A 27,874-nucleotide genomic window follows, 5' to 3' on the forward strand; every position below is an offset into this window, starting at 1 on the left:
TATTCAAAATGTGAAATGAGTACTAAAAATTAACACAACATTTTTTTATCCAAATATGTTTGATGATTTAAAGTTGAATGGAATAATTAGTCTCGGTTAAAAAAATGATTGAACCGTGGTATTTGAGTATTGTACAGTTTAGAGAACACAATTATTGTGCCCCAACATTTAATTTGATAATATATAAGATATTACAAAGTAGGTTGTAAGTTTATTTTGATTCTTTTAATAACCTAATAACAAGGAGATATATTTATTTAGATACTAATAAAAATATAGATATTACATTTTTGGGATGATTTTTCTTTAAAAAAAAATAAATAATCGACTGCAACTTCTTTCCTTCCCTTTTTTTTTTTTGGTAATTTTGCAATATCCCTTTTGATATAAAACTAGAGTAATGTTTTGCTGAAAAAAAGAGAGTAAATTTGTCGATTGAAGATTTAGGTATGAATATATGTTACTGACTTGATTTTATTTAAGTTTTATTTCTCTTGATAGATCGGGATAAAAATATTTTAGCCTGATATATATTACTTGAAGATAACTAACTTTTTTTGGGGGGAAATAAAAATAATTTGGAAATGAATCCTTTTATGGATGTTGTTTGTGTTAAAATGCATCCACATTTTTTCTTTTAGACTTAATTTTCAAATGCTCCAACAGCCATCGAGTATCATCCGCCGCCGCCGCCGATTTTATGAGAACCCTCCATTATATATAGACAGTGATCAAATATAATTTATTCAAAGGAAGAAAAACAAAGGATAATGAAGAAAAATCAAGCATAAACTCCAATAAGAAAACGATATTATAAAGTAAATATTGCACTTCTCAGTTTATTTGGAGCCTTTCAGAACCGACACTTATCAAGTCTACTTAAAAACTAGTAATAATGCCCTTCAATAATAAGCAAAACATTACACCACGGGATTGATTCCTACTAATATCAAAGGATTCTGGAATTGTAATACCCGAAACAGACAAACATCACTTGATCAGGATGCATCTAATCGGGGAGCCCTCAGCACCAAGCAATCTCAACGGCAAACAATGCACAGAGTATATCCCGGGATGGACACCGTCTAGTTTCAGGCCTTCAACAAGGATGATTTCCTGAAACATCAATTATGATTACATTTTATAGTATAAGTATATGCAAGTTCAATTTTTCAATATAATCGCCATACTTAATACACCACGGTGGTCGATTCTGTCACTGGATTTTCCAAAGAAACTGTACAATTTTGGAAATGGACAAAAGTGGGGCATATGTTTAGATGATTGGAAAAGAAATCTTACCCTGCCTTCAAGAAACACGAGATGGGAAGGTATTAAATCAGCATACGCAGCAACAGACAAGTAATCAATTCCTAAGGGGAAGATAAGCATATGGATGGAACAAGTGTCAGTAAATAGTGCTAAAGTATGATATTTCGACTGGAAATCACATGAAAGGATGGTATAGCTTCGACACTTGAGATTTTCAGCAAACAAACTACTTGTTCTGATAAGACAGACGGCAGCTTACCAACAAGTTTGATATCAGTGTTATCGACAAGCCACTTCGCCCCGTCTTTCATGAATCCCACGTAACTTGCGTCAAACTCCTTCTTAAACATGAGGCGCCTGAAAAAAGAATTGTATTAGTTATAACATCAAAACAAATTCTGTCACACCCATATAAAAAAAACATAAAACTTGATAGATTCAATAGTCGTGTATTTATAAAATTTGGATTGTGTCTCTAGTCTAGCCCCTGCCAATAACAAAACAACAGATGGAATATTATAAATCTTACCCACTAGACTTACATAAAAACTCTCGTTAGATGGTCTCATAGTTAATTTTGTGCGGCAAATCTTCTATTTGAGTCACCCATGAAAAAATATATTTTTTATAGTAAATATCGACATAATTGACCGCCTCGCGAATAAAGATCCGTGAGACCGTAGTAAATACTTCAATTTACCGGCAAAAAATTATACTCCCCTTTGTTAAGAGAAACTTGCATAAACATTTGTAAAATGATATCTCATGTCAAATATACCTCAATAAATTACAGCAACAAGGCTTGTTGACCATCAATGGTCATTGCATAAAAATAAAAATTTGGAGATTATTTGAATTTTGACTGAGAGAATCAGAGAATAGCAGCATTTCAATATATTTCCAGCATAATCTAGAATGAGAAAATGTCGAAGAAACTTTCCAGTTATGGATGATTACGATGTTGCATACAAAATGAAAACTGCAGAGTTTGGTCCATTTTCCCACTGATTACAAAACTGAGAGTAGACAGAGCATTTTTTTTAACATGAATTGGAAAAAGTAACCGAGGGCTTTAAGGTTGATCGGATATATGGTTTATGCAACCCGGGTATCAAGTAGCTCTGCACAAAGATTCTTGATAAAAGTACCTGTCCGTGTTCAAAGTTCTGAAAAGCACTCTTCTTACTCCTTTGGGAATGTGTAGAGTCTTCATAACTTCAGCTAAACAAACGGCAAATTGAACGAGAGGGAAGTCAAATTTTTTTCCCAGATGAACGCCAAAAGCATGGAAGCCATGATTTACATTTGAAAGGAAAGTGAAATCTTTTGATAAAACCTTAGCGACCTCAATGGCTGACGACAGTAGTAGGCACAGATAAGTTTAGGTATTTTGATTTTTCAACAAAAACAAATGCTGTCACACAGCTTTTCAGTCACTCTCTTGCAGCTATCACACTAAAAACTACGGGGACATGTCATATTCCACGAAGCATACAACAAACTAGGCATAAAATTGTAAAATGTATTCCATTAAAAGATTCTTGAAAACAAGGTAAAAGTCCCAACTATAATTCTGTCAGTTAGAGCTTTGATCATCTTCAGAAGACACTAATGCTGACAAAGATTAGATTTTTCATGCCAAATTCCTATGTACAGTAGTATTTCTTTGAGCAATAATAACATTCAGATGAACAGGCACAGAGCAATAAAGCGTACCGGTTATGTTTTGATCTCTCGGAATATCTACAAGTAATGCAGGACCTGTTCAAATATACAAAATTTGAGCATCAATGATAAGTTTACATGGCAGTTCAACACATCAAATGTTCAAACCAGAGTGGCAGGACTGGTCCCGTGAACAAAGTAAGATACTGATAAGAAATTCATAAAGTAATTGTAATTAAACATCATTAATACCATTGAGAACGTCGAGGTCGAGCGTGTCAACGTCAAATCCTGCATCAAAGTAGTTATCGAACACATGTCCTGGTGCATCGACGTGCGTCCCAGTGTGCGCCGGGAGCTTGAACTCCGAGTTATTAGCAAGAGACCCATTCTTCATACTCTTCGGAAGCCACAGGAACTGCCCGACGCCATCCGGGGACTCCCACGACGGCATGTCCGGATGGTACCGGTGACTGATGTCGATGATTCGGCCCCCTCCGTATACTTCACGGCGGACGGGCACGAGATTGTCAGTGGGTTCGATGTCATAGTGTGAAGGATATGCAACGGCTGCGGGTGAGTAGGCGAGGGCGAGGGGGGTAACTGCGCAGGCCAGGGCGCATGCTAACAGGAAGGTTTGGAGCGATTTCATGGCGGAGGAGGATGATCAAGCGCGAGATATTAATGTGGAAAATTTGGGGGATAGTTTGAGCTGCATCAAAAACCTGTGATTTGCTAGATTCTTCCCACAGTCAACGCGATAGACTTATCGGCCTTTGGTGGTGTTGTTATTATTATTAAATTAAAATGATAAAATCGAATCTCATTTTTTTTTAAAAAAAATAATAATAAAGTTATACGATGAATATATAAGTATAATTATCAAATAAATTAAAAGTTAGTTTGTTCGAAAATATCAAATTTGCAAATTTTTATATGTAATATATATTGTTAGGCAAAAATTTGTGTGAGACGGTCTCACATGTCGTATTTTGTGAGACGGATTTTTTATTTGAATCAATCATGAAAAAATATTATTTTTTATGCTAAGAGTATTACTTTTTATTGTAAATATCGGTAGTGTTGATCTGTCTCACAGACAAAGATTTGTGAGACCGTCTCAAAGAGATATACTTTTTAGTGTCTCACGGATATTAATATATGAGACGGGTCAATCCTACCTATATTCACAATAAAAAGTTATACTCCTGGAATAAAAAGAAATACTTTTTCATGGATGACCTAAATAAAATATCAGTCTCACAAATACGACTCGTGAGATCGTTTCACACAAGTTTTTGCATTTACTTGATACCACCGGATCTCTACTTATGTTTGAAGTTTGGTTAATTATTTTTATGCTTTTGAACGACTAATTTAGTATTTGTCGAAAACGTGTCACTTTAGAAGGGAGAGACAAATATCTTTAGTATTGATACTCATAAAACTCACATATTATCGAATCGTATTTGGGCCACTTAATTTATATGTTTTTTTTCTAAATTTCTATCTGTGTAGTCGATCAATATATAATTTTAATCCACTAATTTATATTTATATATATATATTTTTTTAAATCAGAGTGTTAACATACTGAATATTTGTTGTATATTATTTACACACTATTGAAATTGTAAACATTTTTTATTCATATTGAAAATGTAAACATTGAATTCTTGGAGACCAAAATAATAGAAACTAGAGGATAATGTCACATGCGATACGTTGTTCTCTCTAGAGAAAATAGTAGTAGTTTTTTTATATAAAAACTCAAATGAAAGTTATGAATTTTTTAAAATTGAAATCGTACGAGAGAGAGAAAAAATAATGTAAAAAAAGATTACATGCCTATATAATTGGATGATTAAATTTTGTTTTGAGAATTATAAAAATATTTCATAATCGTACTCAGTAAAAGAGTATAACTTTAATAAATGATATACAAGAGCTTAGTACTAATTTTACCTATTTCAAAATATACAAAATATGAGATCGGGTTTGTAGCCCAAGTGAATATCAGTAGCGTTGATTCGTCTCACAGATAAAGATTCGTGAGACCGTCTCACAAGAGACCTACCCATGAACAAAACACCGTTAACCCACCAAGGGAATTAACATATAAATAACTATTTAACCTGTTTTTTTTCGGAAAAAAACTATTTACTGTTTTGAATAAGAAAAAAGAGGTTTCGAACTTAGAAATATTTATCCTGCTGGTTAATAAATGGTAGATAGGATTTATAATATATAACCACCGCACTGGCAATGTAAATTATCACAAACAGATAAAGTTCAATGAATCACTCACATGCACGCAATAAAATACATTTTTATGCATAATCAGTACTGCCCACCATGCGCGCCACCGCCTCCACCACTAGTCTCTCCACCGGCGTGAGGTGCTTCGGCAGCTGGAGCCATTATAGGCTTCTTCTTTTTCTTTGCCAAGCAAAAGAGGCCAACTGCCAAGAAAGATAGGAAGAACAGACCACCAAGAGACACGCAAACAGCGATAATAGTGGTGTGGTTGTTCCCGCCGCCGCCGCCTGGAGGAGGAAGAACTGTGTCTGATGGTGGAGAAAACGGCGTGTTGAAGCTAGGGCTTGGTGGTAGATATGGTGATGGAGCAATTGGTGGGACATGCTCATACGGGTACGGCGGATATACTGGAGCACTTGGCTTTGGATACGGCGGAAGAGCTGGTGTTTCTGGCTTCGGTGGCTGAAATGGAACGCCGGGCTTTGGTGATGGTGTGTAATGTGGTGATCCTGGCGTTAAGCCTCCCGGTGGTGTTTTGGGTGGATATGCTGGTTTTTGCGGCGGCACGGTGGGGCCATGGGGTTTAGGTGGGTAGTGAGGAGTCAAAGGAGTCGGTGGTACGGCTGGACCTTCGCCTGGAGGGTAATAGTGACCACAATGTTCTTTGTAGTAGCAAGGTCTCGGAGGTGGAGGAGGAGGAGGATGTGGTGGCGGCGGCGGTGGAGGGTTACATGGAGGTGATGACGGAGGAGGAGGAGGCGGCGGCGGAGGAGGGTTACATGGAGGAGGTGGCGGAGGAGAATGGTATGGATATGCAATCTTGATACTTTTGAAAGAAGGCATTTTCCCTTAAACTCGGTGATTAATTAGGTGGATAATATAAAAAGCATTCACTTTGCATTGGGTATTGAACGATGTGTGATATATACACACACAAAAATGTAAATCTCTACTATTAATCTATGATTGTATGACCTGTATCTCACATTTAAGCCTTGGTGACTACGCTTTTTAAATCAACTAAAGTTAATTTTGCATAGAATCTTGATCCGGACAGCTCTAATCCAGGAACTCGTTGCGTAAATGCAATAATTAAAGGTTGATGATAACACAGAATAATCTCAAACGTGAGTTGTGACACCATCTCCGTACCATTAGTTAAATGCAAATATTTCATCCGGGTAATCTAAATGTAGCTTCAATATTTATATGCAATTATAATTTCAATTTTCATTATTTATATTTGAAGAATGTGTCTGTTATTTTGAGGCCGACACAAATGGACAAGGCATAAATCGTGATAGCTTTGTTTGCATGTTGCAGTACGAGTTAAGAGACGAGCTGGTGTCAGTGTTAACCGTGATGAATTTATGCGTTTGTGTACTTCAACAGCTCACGTTAGTGGTGGGACAACTCATTTAATAAGGCCAAAAACGAATTTTACCTCTCCTTCATGTGTTGTCTATTGTCTGTTTTTGCGTCTGCTTTTGGTGTCCCAAATATATGCTTATCATCACCAAATTACCAAGAATAAATTGCATGCGATTCATTTCAAAGGAATTTCATCCTTTTTGGAACAACATAAGGGGATGATATGTAATTTACCCACCACAAGGACAAGAATGTACTTTTAATTTCATAAAGAGGTTGACTGTTGTTGATACCAAGAAAAGTTTTAGAGAACACTAAAATGGCATAAGAAATGCTTAATGAGTTAGGATATTAGATACATACATCAGTTTTCAAGTCCTCCCAGATGTTGGGAAAAGAAAAGGGCTTAGTGTGTGCAGCTAATCAGTAAGGATAAAGACCATCTCCTGTAATATGGGATCACCTAGAGTACAGGACTAGAAGCCAACTTTTGACAAAATTGCCAAAATAAAAGCCAAAAACCCGTCATTTAGTCTTCCTTATTCTGCCCCCAACTTGGGTTGAGATGTTTCGGTATGGTTAGCGTTTAGGGTGGACACTCAAGTACGATATCAGTTCTACGGGTCTTCTTGTTAAGAAGTTGTTGATACACGGTTATGTTGCAGTATGTGCGTTCTCAGACTAGTATTTTTAACCTGTACAATTCAGTTGAACCAGAATTTATCATAAAATAATGGTGCGAAAGAATGTTCCAGTGGCAAGAGCAGAAAGTTGATGATCTACCTGTACGGAAGCTAACAAGGAAATGAAATATTTGCATTGTTCTAGCAAAGAATATTCTTTTGTCGTCACCTTTGCAAGCTCGGTCACTAAAGAATTTAATTCCTCGACCTGGAAATCCATGTAGCACATATCATGTTAAATTTACTTGCATTTGACAAAGGTTCATATATAAAAAAAAAACAACTCAGGCTATCCAAGAATAGGAGGTTCAAAGATTACAGTTGGCAGAAGTGAGTATATAGAGGATGCCATTGTCTGTGTAACTTCAACTGCTGAACCAATTGCATCTTTCAAGCTTTGGACTTCTGCCTGTCAACATTAAAAAACAAATTTGATTAAGTAAAATACTGATACAAGTTTTCTTTTTTACACTTCAAGATGCTTGCAAGATACATACAACTGATCCTCCGCCAACTGGAAGACGGAGGGTACTGGCCTTCAAAGCCTCGATAGCTCCAAGAACAGCAGTTGAGTGATCCTTATCCAAAGAAGCCCAATTTTCTAAAAAGGAGATCTAAATGGAAAAAAATTGTCCAGCTTAAAATTTTGACAAAGACAATACAAACAAGAACACATGAGGAGGTCGTGCAGTAGAATCAAAGAAGTTTGGTTTAGAGAAAAATCGCTACATAAACTCATCTAGTATAAGCAGCAACTTAATAGTCTTGTTGGATTGAGAATATTGCTGCCATAACAAAATTTATTGGTGGTGGTAAAATGTAGTTAATAAATTTTAAATGATAAAGCAACCCAAAACACTACATCTATACAACTAAACAAGACAGCATAGACAATGTTAAAGAAACCAGTGGCAACATTAAAAAAATGGTAAATTTAGATTTAAAATGGTAAATTTAGATTTATAATCCTCATGTTTCAATGCAACACCAGATTTTGACATAACATTATTATTGGTTTCTTCTTCTGCTAACCAGTGGACTAGAAGTGCTATTCAATATGACTACCTATTAAAGCTATATAGAAACTAATTGAATGTGATTCAAGAAGATAAAAGAAGTTCTCACTGCAATTCAACGTTTCTTTAAGACTTTGAAGTCAAATATGGCAAGCAATTGCTGGATCACATAGAATATAGAAGTAGATACCAACTGTGGATATAAGAACCCATTTCCTTTTTTTGGATGTGTGCAAGTCAATACTTAAACTAACATCAACTGAATAAATATTTAAATTCTAAAAGTCAGGTTTTATAATGTTTCTCTTAAGTAATCAGACATCGATTTGTGAAACAAATTTGATTCCTTGCGTATCAAAAGGCTCTTATGTTATAAACATAGAAGTCAAGGATCAAGCTTACTTGTCCTTTCATAATGGAAACTAATTTCAGCTTTTGCCTCAGCAGCTGCAATCTGTGTCTTCTTTTGGTAACAGAGTCGCGTAAATCGGAGATTGTTATCCATGCATTCCATAGATTTTTCTGGTACAGAAAAAGATACAGTTCATATAACACATCAGCAGTATACGATACTGAAAAAGAAACTTTGGAAAAATAAAATGTCTAAAAAGAAAGCAATAGATCATTAAGTAAAAAAGAATTATCACAAAGCAAGTGCTTGTGCAAAAACCATGTCAGACATTTTTCAATCAAAGCATTGATATTAGAAGTATCATAAGACAATATCGTACATGAATCACTTAGCCAAGCCATAATTAAGAAGGTATATTATGGGCCATGTTTAATGAAAAGTCCCTCAATATTGCAAAGGAAATGTTCAATGTGAGTGCATAAAAGAGAACATCACTGAGTTCTGAACAAAAACCGAGTATCCAGTAAATCCATCAATCTCTTAGTAATTTTAACAGTAGGCTACAATGCACTGTTGCATTCTGTTTTTTTTAACACGCGGAGAACATGTAAAATCTTAATAGTGATTTTCAAAATAACATCTCATTTGGCACGATCAAGCAATAATAACAAGAACGAAAAAGATCTCACCTCTGCACTGTGTTTCTGCACCAGTAAGATTGCTTCAGTTCTAGCATTTACAATGCGCCATTGGAGATGCCGATTGTAGAGAAGTCTCAATAAGTGCGCATCGACAATTCGGTTCTCCGCGACCTTTCCCCTCCGAACATCAACAGCAAAACTAAGGACTGAAGGTGTTTCAAAAAAATGGTTACTAATAGTGCTAACAACATTCCTGATCCGAGATAGACTATTTCCTCGAAGCGGAGATGAGCCCATGGGTGGCATCAGCTTGCCAGGTGACGCAGGTCTAATACCTCGATGTATAGGAGGTGACATTGTTCGTGGGGATGATAATGGACCATCACTAGCATACATTTTCAATTTTGGCGGCATAATAAGTTCGGCCGAAGGACTTGTTGATAAAGGTGAACCTGGATCATGAAGCTGCCTCAATCGGCTATTTGTTTCTTGCCGAAACCTTGCTGAAACAGAAATCCCATAAAGACCATTTCGCCTAATGGAAGCCCCACTACATTCTTGAACTTCTGAAGTACTTCCAGAAGAGACGCTGTCTGAATCAGAAGCTGTGAGATCAGATGGCACCGATGAATCATTATTAACCGAATTTCCATCAGAGACTGGTTGAACAGCCTTTAGAAGCTCAGAACTGCCCAAATCAAGACTCAATCTATCATCAATTGAAGACATCCTCTCATCAATCATCGACTGCTGCAAAGCTCGAATCATATTTCCAGATCCAATTAACTGGCTCCTCCCCACGACACTACCTCCACTATCAAAACTCCTCGATAATGGGTTCATCATCCGGTTCCTTGCAGGCCATCTATGCTGATCAACATGCTTAGAAATCTCAGCCTGATCTCCTCCCGTATCTCCCTTTCCCCTAAAGGGACTGCTAGTCCTCCTCCTCTCAGGGGTTCCCTTCCTCGCACTACTCAAATTAGGTGACGCAGGGGCCACCTTAGTCTTGCTAATAGGAAGTGAAAAGGCTGCACCCTGAAAGGAAACAGACAAACTCCGGGTCGATGTGACAAGAAGCTTCGTGGCAGCTGAAACATCAGAGGCATTGTCATTCTTGGAGTCAAGATCGGGTATTAGAGGCCTGGTAGCCGCCGGCCGCCGGCGGTCTACAGATACAGACCTCTTGGGAACAACAGAAGGCGAATTGGACACTGCGGTTGAGTTTCTTGAAAGCAAAGGGGAGGGATACCTTCTTGATGAAGAAGAAGACGAGGAAACAGATGATGAATTTGAAGTGGAAGTGGAAGTGGAAGTTGAAGGGGACATGTACCTAGAAGAGACCATCCTGGATTTGGGTTTTCTCTGAATACTTGAAACACCATTATTATTATCTTTCTCGGAAGGTAACAATGGAGGTCTTTTGGGGTTTTCTATGTCAGTAATTGAAGCTGCTCCGGAAACAGCAGCCACCATCGTCGCAACCAAGAAAACACATACAAATACGCACCAGACGTAAAAATTCAACTCACATTTTGCTCTACGACGTAATACACCCAGAAACCCTTTAGGCGTCGACGTTTTACAAAATAATACACCTGCAAGAAAGATCAAGAAATCTCACTGTAGCTCAGAAATCCATAATGGGACTACGAAAGATTCCACATTTCTCACCAAGATTTCTTCGCATGGACGTAACACAGCTACATTGCACCAAACTAAATTTATTGTGAGAAAAGCTGAAGAAATTTTGAGACTCCCAAGATTTTTCCGGCAAGGCTATAACAGAGAGAGAATGGGAGAGGAGAGTTGGTGTGGGGGACTGAGAGACGAAGGGCACAGTATTGTTCGTATGCGGTACGAAACTAGTCGGTTTGCCGATTATTTTTTTTTTGTAGATTTGTTAAATATTTTATTTGTATTCGATTTAAATAATATTATATATACTTAAATTTATATAATAGTTTTTATTTTAGTTTTTATAAAATAAAAAAATTCAAGCAAAAATTTTATTTATTATTATGATAAATTTAATACAAAATAGCATAAGATAATAGAAAAATCTCACGACATAATAGTTATAATTGTTGCAAATATCAATATACGATATATTGGTTGTATCTCTAACATTAATCATTCAAGTTTATCGTGCTAGAGCAGAATTCGAATATATTCAATATTTTTTAGTCGAATTCGAGCTCAAATTTTTGGAGTAAATTTGGTGACATCATGTGAATCGTATAATTTTTATTAGTGATTTAAAGGAACTCAACAACCATTTTTAGTTAGTTTCTCGATGGATTTTTCTCAAATGACATCTATACGATCGATTAGTGTCGATATATGTGAAAACTTTCAAAGATGACCTAACTAGTTATTGATTTAGGATTGATCATTGAGGATAAACTGTAACGATCATGGGTCATGGCATTGCATGGACCTCGGCATAGCTCAATTGGTATCAGGATTGCTGCCAAGATCTATATAAGTTCAGGAGGTCTTGAGTTCTAATCTTGGAAAAGTAAAAACTCCAGTGTGTGGATTAGATAACTCCTACGCATAATGGTGTGTGGGTTGGGCCGAGACTCATACTATGCCATGGTCCATGACATTTACATAAACATTCTTCAATCTCAAATTTTAACATTCTTCACTCTAATATTCGTAAAATTATATGAGCAAAAAAATATATGTAATTTTTTTTTTTTGAAATTTGATTAAATGCATAATTTAATAAATCCATAAACCTGTACTTGTCATGTTTAATTTTCAATCACATCAATTTTATTAAAAACTTATCATATAAAAATATTTAAACTAAACCAAACTAAACTAAACACATCCCATTTATAAAATCTTGACTCCACTTGAGAAGTCCCCACAAAACACATTTGACTTTGTCCTACTATGAACATCCCATATGTGTTAGTTAACTCATTCAAAATTTCAAGATAATTTTGGTAACTAATTAAACTAATACATAATTACTTACCCGATTATGGATTTAGCGTGCTTCACTTAATGCCGTATATGTATAGTGTAATAAAAAATCACAAAAGCTCTTGTTAGCAGTTTCACATGTCAATTTTATGAATGAATCTCGATACCGACATAACTCATGAAAAATATCACTTTTAATGCAGAAAGTATAGTTTCTTCATAGTAAATATGAGTTGGATCGATTCGTCGCATGAATATAATTTTATGAGACGTTTTCACAAGAAATCTACTATAAAAATTAAATGCGGCTTTGCATAAAATTCGTATAAATTAGGTATAAATCTCTTCATGTGGCATCATAAATTCCTAAACCGCTTGGATATTTACCAAAGCTATAAACCTATTATTTAGCTTAAGATATCAATTTTTAGTTTAATGAAAATCTTGATTTGATGAAGAAGAAATATGATTATCGTATGGAATAATGTGTAGATCAAGAATCTAGCTAGGCTCAAAGCCCCATCGAATTCTATTCATTGAAAATTTTGGAAAAATTATTTAATTGAACATCCAAGACCCAAATAGTTATGGAAATAATCAGAGGAAAAAATTGAATGTTGCCTGAAAATAAGGATATCGCCTTTTGTAACAAATATGCCAGTTTGTTTTTGTTATTACGTATGTCCTATATAGGATGCACCGTCACATTCAGTCTCTGTCTTCATTGTTTCCCGTTGCTTCTCAGTATTTGTATTTTTATATTTTTAAAAAAATGATTTTTTTCCAGAAAAAAAAAAAAAAGCAATGTTCTAACTCGATTCTTATAAAATTGCACTCCTGGATTAAATTTGGATGGCTACTGTATTATTTTTCGCTTAGTTGTATCTTAAATTTTCGTTGTCAACTTTCCAGCCACAATAACATTTTCGAAGCACAAGCGTAGTTGTTCTCTGACAAAAAATGTAATGATTTTTAAATTTTCTTAATGATTTGGTATAATTGAGATTTAATTTGAAAATGAGTGAGCATAATGAAACACTTAAGTTAATATTTACTAAAACTAATTGTTGGGTTGGGCCAGATTGACGAGTATTCTATCTGTAAACCGTAATCGGACCGTTTTAGGGCGATTCTCGTCACAATTAACCCCCCAATTAATATATCTAGTTCCGGAGCAAGTTGACCTGGTTGATAGATCTGGTTCTAGTTATGCTCTGGGTCAGATTCGACTCTTGACGACCAGGTCTAACAGTGGGATAAGAACAGTCTGGAGAGTAATGTTCATTTTTCAATAACTTAATTCTCCAGCACAAAATCTTTTGTTTTTGCATTTGTTCAATACTTCGTTCTCTTTGAAAAAAGTTGAAACATAAATTTAAATTGGTGGTAAATATAAATTGACTTACTAATGGATTATAAACATAAGAGTACATCTCCCCTGCAAAATCTCACAGATTTATATATGTGAGACAGATCGATCTGATCTATATTTATAATGAAAAATAATAATAATATTTTTCGTAACGAAATTCGTCTTTTAAAATTGACTCATAAGACATTATCATAAAAGTTTTTTGTAAATATAATTGTTATTATATGTTATTGTTTATTTAAGTAATAAAATTAAAAAAATAAGTTTCATAATTGAAAATTAATTGTTTCTCTCCTGCAATTTTAGCAAATTAATTAATATTAGTGAAAAATGGGGAGTCCTTGTCTGTCCTTTTATGCAGTTACTAAAATTTTAAATTTTGATCTAAACTAGCGACCTAAAGTCTGTTTGGTGGAATACATAAATCGTTGTCTAATCGATGGATATATTTATTTCAGAGATTTAGGTTCCATGTGACATTGCTATAATAAATTGACTGGAGAATATAAACATCTCTATTTATCGTGTTTTTTTTATGGGCATTATAATATAATAATATAAAATATTCACGATCAATTTAATTTTTGTATTATACGTAGATGTGAGTTTTTTCGTTATCAAATGAGATCGAGCTCAGACCTCTGTTTTAATTGAAAATGAATGTCACGGCACCACAATTGATATTTTAGTAGGTTTATTGTGAGACAGTCACACGAATCTTTATCTGTAAGACGGATCAATCATACTGATATTCACAATAAAAAGTAACACTCTTAGCATAAAAAGTAATATTTTTTCATGGATGACCCAAATAAGATATATGTCTCACAAAATACGATCCGTGAGATCGTCTCACACAAGTTTTTACCTTGATTATACTTATATCTCTCAGTTTATCCAACTTTTACAACATTTAAAGTAGTTTATGCATTGATGGAACGAGATTTAATTACATTGGACTTTAGATTTATTTGGTAGAATCCAATCAAACCAGAAAAAAAAAACAAATCAAAGGTAGCTGGAGAAATAGAATAAGAGGGCATGTGAGTTGCTTAAATGAATTTAGTTAAAATGTTATACATCCGTTAAACCATCATTAAGTAGTGTTTGGTAGATAATAAAAGTAATTAGTTAGGCCATAACCCACTTGATGATCCAAGAAACAATCGTAGTGCCTAACCTATTCACTCTCTCTTTTTCTCCACAATAATTTGTTTTTGTTAAAGAATTATCAAACCCCAACCGCCCCCGCCCCCGCCCCCCCCCCCCCCCCCCCCCCCCCCCCACCCAAAAAAACAAAAAACAAAGAAAACCGTGGACATTTTTTTAAATAGATTTAGAAAAAAGTACTTGTTTCTTACGAATATATATTATACGTTTAATAATCAATCAGTTGTTTCTTTGGTGTGTTTAGTCAATCAATTGTTAAGACATCATATTGAGTCAATATGAAATAATTAAGTTATTTGGAAAATTTAATGTGTTTCCCTTTGCTTGCAAGGTAATACTGTGGCAACGAAATACTTTGCTTTATTTGCTATTCCAAATTTTATTACATTTGCCCAGATAAGTTTTGTTTGTATGAATTATTAAAAATTAAACACACTAATATTATGTATAAAGAAAATACAATATATCATATACAAAAATTCGATTCATTTTTTTAGAAAAATAATAAATTATTTTAATCGTTTATCGTTGTTAGATATCATTTTTAAAATTATTTGTTTTTAAGAAAAATATATTAATATAATGCCTTGTTATTTGATTTACTGTATTTTGTTCATACAAAATGTCTAATATGTTTTAATTTTTTATAATTCATGCAAATAAAAAAAAATTGTTTGAGCAAAGTGTAATTGTTTTGAGCATCAAGTGGAACATATGATTTATTTGTATTTCTAGTGCTTTATTTTTTACTAATTTGTACAAAGAAGACTTGTTTGAGCAAAATATAGCACAGTTTGGAGCATCTAGTGGAGCGGATAATTTAGTTTCCACCCACTATGGACACCTACATGAGAACTGCTGAGATGATAATGTCCATTTATCGGAAGAGAGAGTACTGACATTATTTTTATTCTTAAAAAACCGTTCTTTTTCTTTGACATTTGGTATCATATATAAGAGCGTAACGAATTAAGCCGGTTCGTGAACTTTTCGAGCTAATTTAAAAGTATTTTAATTCATATTTGAGCTTATCAAATTCGAGTCAAACTCGAAAATGTTCAAACTTTTTCCGAGCCGAACTAAAACCCATATTATAATGTTTGATAGTTCGCAAGTTTTAATATTTTATTAATATAAATAATTATACATTAAATAAATTTTGGACCTTCTCAATACTAATTTTCAATCAATAGTTTGAATAGTCACGTAACATATTCAATTTTTTGAATTGAACTCGAACTTTAATTCAAATCGAATTCGAGCCAAAATTTTTAGACTCGAATAGAACTAATTCAAGCTTTTAAATATTTGTCATATTCGACTCGATTCGTTTAGATTATACCCCTAATAACATAAACATATCGCATCATTTCATAACCATGTCTTGGTTCTGAGTCACTCGTCAAGATTTGGGACAGTTTTTTCAACCAATTCGCCTGGCGGGTTACTTCCAGACGATAGATTAAAATGCAAATGATGAAAAAAATGAAATACAATAGCAAACCGTTTAGTATGAACACAAAATAGCAGAATGTGAGACTAACAAACTATTTCAAGTTGCATTACCAAATCAAAACAATAATTCCCGTAGGGTTCTTGAAAAGTTCTGTGCCAAAGCAGTCCTCTCTCAGCAACTTACCATATATTCAACGGTACTGCAAACAAGATTTCAGGTAAATCACAAGTAGTCATGTCAGTTTCAAACAAAACATTGTATACGAGTAAATCTACCTTGATAAATCCAATTTCCTTGGCGTTGCTGCGGAAGCACTGTCTGCAGCACATCAAGCCATACTTTCTGATTATACCATGGGGGTTCCCACACACACGACTGCCAAAAGCCCATAACCCAAATGAAATTTAAAACTAACAAAAGGAAGAAGTTAAGCAGTTGAAAACTTGTTAACAGAAGGATGACTTGATGTGAAACTGAATGGTGGTTCCAAAAACAAATCGAGCCTTTTGTTATTTCAGTCCAAGATGGTAAGAATGAACCTAATACTCGTTAGAGTGGCATTCATTATTGGCTGAATACGACTCAATTAACTAAAAGGGGCTCTGAAGGGATTAACATGCTTGGGAGCTCTTGCGATAACACAATTGCTTTCAACCCAGATCAACTAAGAGGTAAAATTTCACGGCATGAAGAAAACCATTTGATATGGTATTCATAGCATAAAATACTAATGAAGTAATAAGAACATATAAAACAAGAAAAAGGGGCCGGTATACTTCCCGTGATTTATTGCACAGCTAAAGATGTAACAAGGGCGTAACAAAGATTTGCGATATTCAACTGATGCAAAGAACCAAGCCAAAACAAGGCTGCCACCAAAGATCACAGACCACACCTTACCATTTCATGCAACCCAGCATAAATAGGGGGTCAAATTGAGCAAACAACAATCAAATGAAATAACTAACGATCAATATATGAGCTGTGACCACACCTTATTATCTCACATAACTATGTGCCACATAGTTCGAAATTGGAAGCCAAGACAGCATTAATGACATAACAATGAAGAATAAAAGGTAAACCAGCTCAAACAACAAAAAAGTGCTCAAACAACAAAAAAGTACTCAAAATTAGCTAGAGAATTAGTGAACGGCCTTCAAAACATGTAATGAATTACCTTCGGACATATAACTACGCAGCAAAAGGGACATGAAACCACAAAAAAATAAACATGTCATCCCCGTGAAGATCCTAACTTTGCTATAAAAGCCTCAAGATGAAAACAAATGACCAAATCAATAAGAAGTTTTGACTTTACTCTTATATTTAACACTCAGCATAGTTTTTATTTCATAAAACTTTAAACAAAACAAAACAAAACGGATAGCATAAAACCTAATCAGACAATCAGTCCAATTCAACCAATCCAAAATCCGCAGGTCAGATCAGCGCATCACACCAATACTTGTACAGAAAAGCGAATCAAAGACGAAAAATCATGCGCCACTACAGCAGTAATCAAAGTAAAATAAATGTAAAGAGGAAAAAAAAGTGAAATTTGGATAAAGATAAAGATACCAAGTGCGGGATCCAGGCCCGTAGGTCTTGGGGTGAGAATTCCAGACGTTGGAGTGTCCCATTTTGCTCTTTTCGATCGATTTAAACTTTCAGAAGCCGTTGAATACTCTCAGAGATACCGCTAGAAGCTTTTTGCAAGGGTCTGAAGGAAGAAGGAACAAAGGGAGTTTATATTGGGCGACTCTGGCGGCCCGAAAAGTCAAAACCCTAATTTTGACTTGTAATTAGACCTTCGCCCAAAGGGCTGTGGCCCATTTATCTAAAATTTATTATCCTTTATTTTTATTGGCCCATTTAATTCTTAACGGATTAATGATTAAATTCTAATTTCCGAAATTACTCATGATATATTCATTAATGTAACACATTAAGCGCAACATCTGAACTCAATCTCTTATTATCATCGCCTTTTCAAATATGATATTTATTTACATGTTATTCTAAGATAATTACATTCTACAGTTTACACAAAGATTTATCGTGCTGAAAACCACACTATTTATAAAAAAAATTATTTATAATAATTAATGCTTCGCCCGCAAATAAGAGTGTTTGACCGATGATAAGGAGTTCGACGCTCTCTAACAACACTTTATTGGGTGAGTTAGTCGCGCATAATGACTTGTCAACTGCAGTTTATCTGGCTAACGTACTTTGCAAGCTATTGTTTTAGTCCAAAAATTTACCCAATACATAATGAATGATAACATGTGCATATCCCCACGTCATAAAAAAAATTTACATGATGCTTCATTTCTTGATTGTGCTTTATATGTGTCAAAGAGCTTTAACTAGGAGGAATTCGAATTGTTTGTGACACTTTGCTGGGCGATTTGGCGTGAAACTTGTATTCGTAAGCATGATGCCGAGGATAAGAACATGTAATTTAGAGTGGATTGGGTTTATGCATTTCTAGATTCGGTTCGCAACTCTATATTAAAGTGTGCTATCTCAGTGAGTTCTTCACAAATTTCAGCAGATCATTTATGGAAGCCGCCTATCCCTAACTTATTTCGACTAGATTTTGATGCAGGGTTTGATACCAGGCGTAATAAATTCAATGTTGGAGCGATAATTGGATATTCACGGGGAGTAACAATAGGTGGTCATGCTCTTATCATATGTAATCCAGGTAGTGGTCCTTGCAGCTGAAATTTTGACTATTCGTTGTGGTATGGATCTTTGTCTACAGGTGGGAGTTTCTTTTGTTTATATCTATTCTGACTCCAAGGAGGCGGTTTGATTAGTTCTCAACCCAGATCTGGACACTGGCCCTTTGGGTGTCTTAACTCTTGAAGTTAATTCTATGTTCCTAGTGAATCATTTTGTATCGATCAAACACATGCATCGTTCAGTCAATACTGTAGCACACTTTCTTGCTCATAGAGCATTCAACATATTTTCCAATGTAATTTGGCTAGATGGAAATATTCCATCTTGGCTTTCTTGTATTGTAACTCGAAATTTACCGACTTGATGTTATAAATGTTAATTTTCAAAAAAAAAAACCTACACATTTTATGGGGGAGTTGTCTTCTGTTGCGTGAAACATCCATTGAAGCAGCCCCTTGTGATCACATGCACGATGCTCGCATTCTAGCTTCCGCTGTTGTGCCTCATCTCCTTCATATCGAAAACAAGGATACAAACGTGATTTGTTTAATGTGATTTACGTAGCTAACATGAATTATATGTTATTGTGTTAATTCATGGATTTACTTAGAGTGATCGCATATTTTCACATCATAAAAAAACATAATAATAAATTTTCATTCCATCTATCATCGAATTAGTTCTACCTCAGTCGGTTGAAATGAAGTTAAATGTTTTGACTAAAAATATTATAATTATTTTTGTAAATTTTTGAAAATTCGAGTCAATGACCTTGTATGAAAACTAGTTCACTCTTGAGTTTATAAGAGGAAAAAAAAGAGAACTACTGCAACCGAAGTCAAAAGCATACAACCAAACAGAGCCTTATGTAATCCAGCCCTCTGTACTCATTAGATTCACCTGTGTACGAACCTAAGAGGATGATCAAACGGACCAATAAAGTTGGTGTTTGGCTTTGTTATGTCTCTCAGGTCAGACTTTAGAGACAAATTCAACCCATGATAGTAACTCAGGCCCGGATCAAACAGGAAAGTTGGGAACTTCACGCTCAATTTGAACTTCTGCCATTCAGGTCAATCTCTCTCTCGCTGTTTACCCTAGTTTTCTTGGAAAATTCAAATCGATTTCTGGGTTTTACTTTCTCGTCCTAATGTGAACTGGGTTTGTATCATGATTCAAAAAATTTGAATTTTATTTCTATTTCTGGGTCTTTGTCCCAGTTGGTATTGTTTGTGTTAAATTGGTGTGAATTGATTTCGATAATTTTGGTTTTAGATCTGATTTTCTTTATTTATTTTCTTGCGGTGTTGTTCGAAGCCGATGTTTCTGCAATGTTCGATCTAACACTGTCCCTTGCGATTTGATGATGAAAGTTGAGGTTTTTGGTAGTCATGATTGAAAATTTAATTATTTTTTCCCGAACAACAAATTCCCGGTGCTTCAAGTGTTTGGTGTTGATTGCAAGTTGTTGATACAGTGATCCTTCTCTATGATGTGTATAATTTTGTGTTTTTTTAATTGCATTGTAGATGATATTTGTGCATAATTGTGTTTTGCGTTCGATATGGCATCATAATCCTGAATCTCGTGCATTCATTTTTCGAAGTGACTGGAGATTTATATTGATTAGATATTATTCTCTTGAGTTTTGACTTGGATTTGGTGTATTGGATATTTAACAGTTCAACCTAAAATGGTGGCTAGCCACCATTTTAGTCGAGTGGACACACTCAAGCTTAAGGATTTTATCTACAGAAAAATTGGGCCAAAAAGAGCGGATAACTACTTTGATCAGCTGGAGAAGTTTCTCAGCTTTAAGGTTAACAAGGCGGATTTTGATAAAAGCTGCACAGAGACAATTGGAAGAGAGAATTTGTCCCTTCATAATCGGCTCATTAAATCCATACTCCAAAATGCTTGTCATGCTAAAGTTCCTCCTCAAAAACCTAGGAAAGTTGAAGGGCTTGGAGTTAAAGTTTCCAGTGGTTACCAGAAATATTGTGCAAAGTCTCTTTATGGTGATATGTTGCTTCAGTCTCCCCGCAAGTGTCGGTCTCCTGTTAATAGAGATCGTAAGTTTCGGGATCGTCCAAGTCCTCTCGGGCCTTTGGGTAAGAGCCCAAGTCTCACGGTTGAAGAAACAGTAGTGACACAAGAACAACCAAATGGGAAAGATTTGCAATCTCTCAATAGTAGACCTTTGGTTGACGATGGGGAAGAGGTGAACCAAGTTGCAGGAAGCACAAGATTTCGAAGATGGGGTGATATCACTGCCCCGCTCGGTGTCTTCCAGAATAATGGTGCTTCTCCAAATGTCCCTCTTGCTCTTAAGCGTATAAATTTCACAGAAACATGTCAAAATAGTTTTGAGTTGCCTGATACCAGATCTCTAACGAGTCATCTGCAGGAAAAGTTGGCTTCAGAGGGAGTTGGAATTTCGTTAGATTGTGTTAACTTGATAAACAATAGTTTGGATGTTTTCTTGAAGAGATTGATCGAGCCATGTCTGGGAGTTGCTAGATCACACTCGAATGGTCGAATGACCGCTGCTACGAGCGGAATCTTGCAAGGAAGATTCACACCAAGACCGCTACGTCCAACTTCTGCAAGCATGTTGGATTTCCGTGTTGCAATGGAGTCAAATCCTCGTATACTTGGGGACGGCTGGCCTACACACCTTGAAAAAATCCGCACTTACGCCCTAGAGAAGTAAACAGCGCACCAGGGACGCCACACAGACAGCTTATTTAGATTAGTTTCAAAAAAGTTCCCGTTGGCTAATCCATTCAGAGATGATAAAACTTCATTGTCGAGTTTTAACTCAGTACCTCCAAGCATTGCCCGAGGGAAAAAAAAGTCAAGATTCGGGCAAGGTACCTTATCTTTTCGTACAGATGTTACCTATGTTAGTTGTTAAAAAGGGAAATCATTAAAGTAGGGGATTTCACACATTTGACAGTGTTTAGCGTGTCTTAGTTTCTGGGTTTTGTGCATTGTTTTTCGAGTTACATATGATGTACAATAATATTTTAGTGATTTTAACATCAGCAGACACGAATTTTTTGCAGAGAAATATTTGAGATATTACGTGTGATGCCATCTTTTGTTTATTCATTATCATACGTGGGAACATTCCCATGCCCACCGAACTCATTTCATTCAACGTTAGAAGTCACCGTATCCCAAATTTTTAATAAATATGTTTAAAAAATGTAATCTATACTGAATGTCTCGATTTATTATTATTGTTTATTAATTAAAAATAGAGATATATTAGCACAGAAGGTTCTGTATAGATCATAGAATGTCGTTGCCTGAAACATGTTAATTAAAATATTAAGAAAAGTGGCTAATCAGCGTAGGCCTAGGCATATAAAATTTTCAGCCAATATATTTGTATTCAATTGATCATGAAATATTCATTACTATGTCGGCTTCCTACCTGTTACGTTTTCTTCATTTGATGCGAATATCCGACCACGATGGATTGCAAGACTACCTCGATGTTCCAAGTGACAACCTTATCCCGACATCATATGTATTGGCACAGGTTCAACAAGACAAGGAGTTGATTATTTTCGGTCGTTCAAGAAATTTGATAAATTGCCCGGTTGGAAAAGACAGGGTTTTTTTGGGAAACCTCTTAAACAAGAAGAGTAAGTTTTTTGTGAGACGATTTCACGAATCTTATTAGTGAGACTGGTCAACCTTACCGATATTCACAATAAAAAGTAATACTTTTAACAGAAAAAGTAATAATTTTTCATGAATGACCCAAATAAAAGATTCGTCTCATAAAATATAACTCATGAAAGATACAAATTTTTATCAAATAAAAATCAACGTTGACTTGAGCAATTCCAAATTTTGTTTCACATGTAGCTGTGCTGCGTGTTTATTGTTATTTTTTAATTTCTTAAATGATTTAATTATTTTATATTTCAATTATATACTAATTTTTTTTATTTTGTATAATTTTTGAAATATTAATTATAAAATTTTAATAATTTGATTTGAACTTAATTAATCATAAAAATATAAATTTTTAAAAACAACCAAATTAAGTTACTAATGCGTTAAATGTAAATTATGGTAAATTATGAACAACAAACATTAAACAAAAAAATTACGAAATATAAACATGAAAATTATGAGAAAAATATATTTTTACTAGAATTTAATTTTCAAAATATAAATAGCTATTAAGAGAGAGAAATATTAATATTGAAAAGAATATTATATTGTTTTTATATATCACTAATATAATGCATAACATGATTATTCAAAATATTGTGCAATAAATTCCGTTTGAATTTATTAAGTAATTAAAGAAGGAAAGATAGATACTGTACTTTCCAATTCTCTGCTGCTGCGTTATTGCTCTGCTTTTTCCTGGAAGGTATCACCCTGGTCCATCAGTTATTCAGACTCTTTTTTCTTTTCTTCGGAGTTTCGAAATTTCCAAGAAATTGTAATGCGATGATTTTTGTGTGTGTACGTTTCTCCAATTTGTCGACGTGCATGTATATTAATTCTTGTCTTGCTGGGATATTAACGTAGCGATCCACCAGGTGAAGATCTCTTTGCTTTTCCGGCGATCGTCGAATTTGTATGACGAGCGCTTCGGAGTTATTCTACACTAGGAGGTCGCGTTTCGGTCGGAATTCGGACCCATTTGACGTCAGCTCTCATTCGCCCGTTGATCGGGGCGGCCGCCGCAGCCGCTATTTACCCAGCTCCCACCATCACAGCACTAACACGCGTCGTGATAGAACCGACCACGACGCCTGCGGTCCGCCGCGCCTTGTTCCTCATCGTTCCAGGCAACCCCATTTACATCGCTCTTCCCATTCCCTTCTGGTGAGGTTTAAGTTCGTTTTTGTATGATAAGAGGGACCGACTTTAATTTTATTCATTCAGCATGTATATTTGCATTTGTAAAGAAGTTGCAAGTCTCTTTCATATTTATGTGATGATTTCTTCTTTTTCCGTTGATTAAAGTGGGCAAAATCTACCCAGTTGGCTTTAAGTCAGCTCGTACCTTCCATATTGAGGCCCTATCCTTTGGCTTAGTTCTAAATTGAAATTATGCTATCTTCCTATTGCCCGATATACTATCTTTACCATTTTAGAGAAACCAAATCTCCAGCAGCACCCTTCTCTAGCTCAATTTGAAAGAAAGGTCTGTAATCAAGCTTAATGGAATAGAAATTGTTGATCTAAAGTTTGAGTTTCTGAATGGATCTATTGTAGTTTAAATATATTATTGAAAGGTTATAACTTGAGCTCTGTCACTCTGACAAATGCCGGAAACGGAAACTAAAATACTTTAGTTTGACTCAAGAAGGCACTTGGCTATGTGAACTTTATTCAAGCTTGCTTAAAAATGAGCGTTTGGTCCTAGGGACTCACCAGCAGTTTGATTCCCTTGTACCTCAATTTCTGATATTGTTAGGCTGAAGTACATTATGTACCTTTTTGTTGATTAACCTTGATTACGACGCTGAAGTTGCTTTTTGTTCCTGCGTGCCTAATGCATTCACGGTTGTAACTCGTCAGATAAAAAATATTTATTATATACGAGCCAAACCACGAAGATGGATTTGGTAATTGGGCTGCTTAAGTAGCAAGAAAAAGTTGTGCTATAATGTCTCTTGTTATTGATCCTTTCGAACTTTTTAGTTGGAATCATAAACTGTGTCAGGAAACTGAAATTTTGATGCTCAAAGTCTAGTTTTCTCTGGGGATCAATGACATTTTGTGCTTTCTTTACTAATTATTCAAGATGAGAGTCCACTCAGATCAGTCCTTTCTGCCGTTCTCAGTTTATTCTTCTTGAATTGCTCAGGATCGTGAGTTTATTAGGCCTGAACATGGTGGCCATCAATTTGCTTCAGGAAATGATATACATTCTGGAAGTCAAAGCAATGTGTTAGATAGGGTGCAATTCAGTGGGGATGACAGACTTCCTGGAGCTGTGCTTCTTGCTAGAGACCGGCTTGTACACAGGTTGAGAGGTGTTACTCTTCCCGGTAGCAGGTTAGTACGGATATATGGGTGCCATCAAACACCGGGCAACCCCAACCCCGAGAAATTTCAGATAGTAGTGATGACGTAAATGGCACGACCAAATATTTTTACTATGCACCATATTGGTTATTCTATTGCTGCGTCGGAGAGAATCCATTATTAATTCCAACAAAACCATATCAAATTATGAAGTATAAGAGATCATCATTTTTTCTTTTTCCTGCACTATGTCCTATTAATCTTCTTCTCTTTCTTGTTATACGAGTAGCCAGGTCCCTGCCCCTTTGATCCTGTTCGATTGTTTTTCACTTCTTCCATACTTTTTTACCTTGTTTTTGTCCTTGTTGTTGCATAGCCATTTAGAATAATTTCTCACCATCACTGCATTTCTTATTCCTTTGATTTACATTTTATTCCTCCTGTTTTCCTCCCAGCATCCCAACAAGTGGGGTAGCTCTATACTGGTCGACAGATCGACCTCAACCAAGCAAGGATTTCCTAATAAGAGCTCAACTCGAGTAATTATTGAGTAACTCGGGCTTGATAATTTATTTACAAAAATAGTTTCAATTGATCAAGCTAAAAGCAAAAAAGTAATTAAAATAACATGTGAAAAAATTATTACTTGAGGTTGAATGCCCAAGGGGATTGACCCTAAGATATTACAGCTCATGGTCGACTCAAGGGGGAGCTTGAGGTGCTCGATCTTGATTTGAACTCATTTAGAAGCAAATTTAAGCCGAACTTCGAGCGGGTAGTTAGCGAGCTTCTCAACTTACTTGCCTCCCTAATCCAAATAAATTGTGTTATGTATTTTGTGTATAGTTCATATATTTTTAATATGACCTCCCAAGTCTGAGTAATACAATTATGCACTCTATTTCATCGTTTAAATCCTTTGATCAACTGCTGTCTGGAGATGAGCCAATTTTATATCCATTTGAAATTCTCTCCAAATTTCTGGCAATAGGATAACTTATCACTCTTTTATTTGTAGGCAGAGAAATAGGAATTCCCAAATTGACCACCGTAGTGAAACAGTAATCGGCGATGTGCTCAGACTCATTAACGCTGAAGATGGGGAAACAGATATATCTAGAGACTGGCTAGCCACACTGACATCTGTAACTGATTCCATCAGCCGACTAACGAGCAATAAACCGCCAGGACTCACACAAGAAGCACTGAACAGTTTGCGCATTGAGGTGTTCCGTGTGCTAGAGGAACGCGACAAAGAAGACACATCGAGTATAATAACGGAATGCAGCATATGCCTAGAGAGTTTCTTGGAGGGAGATGAGCTGATTCTCCTGCCTTGTGCTCATAGGTACCATGTTTGCTGCTTGGATCCATGGGTCCGAACCTGTGGAGAGTGCCCATATTGCCGTAGGGGCATTATTGTAAATGCGGATGGAGTCGAATATGTTGAGCTATCGAGCTGTAGTCGTTGACTCCAATGTTCATCGGGCTTACCTCCTATGTGAGTACTAGCAGAAAGTTTACAATTAGTCTTTAGTTTTCTCGATGTTCCACAATCTACCTAAGTGAAACAAATTGCATGGTTCAAATGTTTCAAAAAAATAAATGATTCTTGTGTTCAAATGTCCAAGATCTGTCAGCTCACTTCTTTCGTGAGCGGTTGTAAATTTCTTATAGCTGTCTGCAAGTTAGAATTGAGGTCATCTTGGTTGCATTTTTTGTATACAAATCAAGGGCCTTGTTTTATCAGGTGACCAACATTGAATCAATCTCATTTACGTTCTCCTTGTGATTTGCATTGTTTCGGTCATGAGTTTTCATACATATGCTGAATTCTTACTTTGATTATCATGAGAAATTAGGTTGCATCTACATTCTTAATCCAATCACAACCAAAACTGTCTTTTTCTACAACGACAAGCTATCTCTTTTGTACAAAAGTTTTGAATTATGTCATATTGCATTCTTACCCGTATTCTATACTTCAAAGACTTTGGCTGTCTTGATTTTTTTTATTTAGGTTGAGATTTCACTTCTACAATGCCCATGAATCATTCCATGGATTCTCAAGTGAGCTACGGACTCATCTTCTCATGATTTTTTTGCAGTGAATAGCCAATGCAGCTGCACTTCAAGCTGCTTCTAAAAAGAAAGAAAAGAGGTATGAATACATTCTGAAGATCGAGAAGGGAACCAGACGGCATTTCCACGACAACATAACTATTATAGTCTTTTATCTCGATCATCACAACCCTTCAAATATCAATAAAAACAAGGTTCTTTTGGCTGACGTCTCCCATTGACATGTATTCTTGTAACTCAGATGAAGTAGTTGAGAGTTCAGGTGACAAGGTTTTTCCCATCGAGGAATGCCTATCAACGGTTGCATATTGACCATGTCTTCTTATAGAGAGCCTGATAGTTGAACATATGATTGAACTCTGTGTACATTTCGGTTTGTATACTGAGCTAGTTTTGGCATCAAATACACATTCTTTTTGTTATTTGGTTGTCCATTTCGTCTAGTTCTTGCCATCAAGCGAGTATTTCTTGCTGTGATAGTTTGAAGTTTATGTTCATGTATTTTTTAGTTAATGTTTTGGGTCATTTTATGCCTCGGTCTAAAATCTTTTACTTAATTTTATATTGTTTTTTTAATGATATCTTATACGATGTTATGTTAAATATCTTACATTGATCGAATTAAGCAATTGTATATGTGGATTTAAACAATCCTCTTCCATTGAGTTAGTTATATACAAGACTCACCCATTGAGCTAGTGAGATTAAGTTATGCTCAAGTCTCAATCTTACAATGGTATTAGAGCCAAGACCAACTATTATGTGTGACTATCCTGCGATCCACCCAATAACATCTTGTAAACTTCTCGCTCCAGATGTTCATTCTGAGACGTGAAATGTTCATTCCGAGGTTTGAGGAGGTGTCAAATCGGTCGTTATTGAAAGTTGTATA

At 35.5% G+C, this 27,874-nt stretch overlaps 5 protein-coding genes and 1 long non-coding RNA gene across 6 annotated transcripts; 3 read left to right on the forward strand and 3 right to left on the reverse strand.

The window, feature by feature from the left end:
* Positions 1 to 768: 768 nt before the first annotated feature.
* On the reverse strand, positions 769 to 3,698 carry LOC140823816 (cyclase-like protein 2). The gene is made up of 6 exons (XM_073185324.1): positions 3,190 to 3,698; positions 2,989 to 3,033; positions 2,421 to 2,493; positions 1,532 to 1,629; positions 1,303 to 1,373; positions 769 to 1,116 (listed from the first exon to the last, which is right to left on the reverse strand). Exons 1-6 carry the CDS (start codon positions 3,587 to 3,589, stop codon positions 991 to 993), a joined length of 813 nt encoding a protein of 270 aa, XP_073041425.1. The 5' UTR covers positions 3,590 to 3,698; the 3' UTR covers positions 769 to 990.
* Positions 3,699 to 6,838: 3,140 nt separating this feature from the next.
* Positions 6,839 to 11,136, reverse strand: LOC140823815 (QWRF motif-containing protein 2-like). The gene is made up of 7 exons (XM_073185323.1): positions 10,934 to 11,136; positions 9,308 to 10,857; positions 8,669 to 8,788; positions 7,748 to 7,864; positions 7,570 to 7,659; positions 7,351 to 7,458; positions 6,839 to 7,262 (listed from the first exon to the last, which is right to left on the reverse strand). The coding sequence occupies exons 1-7, from the start codon at positions 10,947 to 10,949 to the stop codon at positions 7,200 to 7,202; spliced, it is 2,064 nt and encodes a 687-aa protein (XP_073041424.1). The 5' UTR covers positions 10,950 to 11,136; the 3' UTR covers positions 6,839 to 7,199.
* Positions 11,137 to 16,220: 5,084 nt separating this feature from the next.
* On the reverse strand, positions 16,221 to 18,001 carry LOC140823817 (small ribosomal subunit protein uS14z/uS14y/uS14x). Its single transcript, XM_073185325.1, has 3 exons — positions 17,779 to 18,001; positions 16,473 to 16,572; positions 16,221 to 16,396 (listed from the first exon to the last, which is right to left on the reverse strand). The coding sequence occupies exons 1-3, from the start codon at positions 17,838 to 17,840 to the stop codon at positions 16,388 to 16,390; spliced, it is 171 nt and encodes a 56-aa protein (XP_073041426.1). The 5' UTR covers positions 17,841 to 18,001; the 3' UTR covers positions 16,221 to 16,387.
* On the forward strand, positions 16,579 to 17,581 carry LOC140823818 (uncharacterized). Its single transcript, XR_012116288.1, has 2 exons — positions 16,579 to 17,126; positions 17,470 to 17,581. It is a non-coding gene; the product is annotated as an uncharacterized lncRNA (long non-coding RNA).
* Positions 18,002 to 19,722: 1,721 nt separating the features above from the next.
* LOC140823819 (uncharacterized) lies at positions 19,723 to 21,990 on the forward strand. The gene is made up of 2 exons (XM_073185326.1): positions 19,723 to 19,963; positions 20,574 to 21,990. The coding sequence occupies exon 2, from the start codon at positions 20,585 to 20,587 to the stop codon at positions 21,602 to 21,604; it is 1,020 nt and encodes a 339-aa protein (XP_073041427.1). The 5' UTR covers positions 19,723 to 19,963; positions 20,574 to 20,584; the 3' UTR covers positions 21,605 to 21,990.
* Positions 21,991 to 23,271: 1,281 nt separating this feature from the next.
* On the forward strand, positions 23,272 to 27,416 carry LOC140823820 (probable E3 ubiquitin-protein ligase RHY1A). The gene is made up of 5 exons (XM_073185327.1): positions 23,272 to 23,290; positions 23,452 to 23,751; positions 24,740 to 24,930; positions 25,919 to 26,401; positions 27,009 to 27,416. The coding sequence occupies exons 2-4, from the start codon at positions 23,503 to 23,505 to the stop codon at positions 26,370 to 26,372; spliced, it is 894 nt and encodes a 297-aa protein (XP_073041428.1). The 5' UTR covers positions 23,272 to 23,290; positions 23,452 to 23,502; the 3' UTR covers positions 26,373 to 26,401; positions 27,009 to 27,416.
* The last annotated feature ends 458 nt before the right edge of the window (positions 27,417 to 27,874 follow it).

Source organism: Primulina eburnea, chromosome 2 (genome assembly GCF_022965805.1).
Source record: "Primulina eburnea isolate SZY01 chromosome 2, ASM2296580v1, whole genome shotgun sequence".
Taxonomy (NCBI): domain Eukaryota; kingdom Viridiplantae; phylum Streptophyta; class Magnoliopsida; order Lamiales; family Gesneriaceae; genus Primulina; species Primulina eburnea.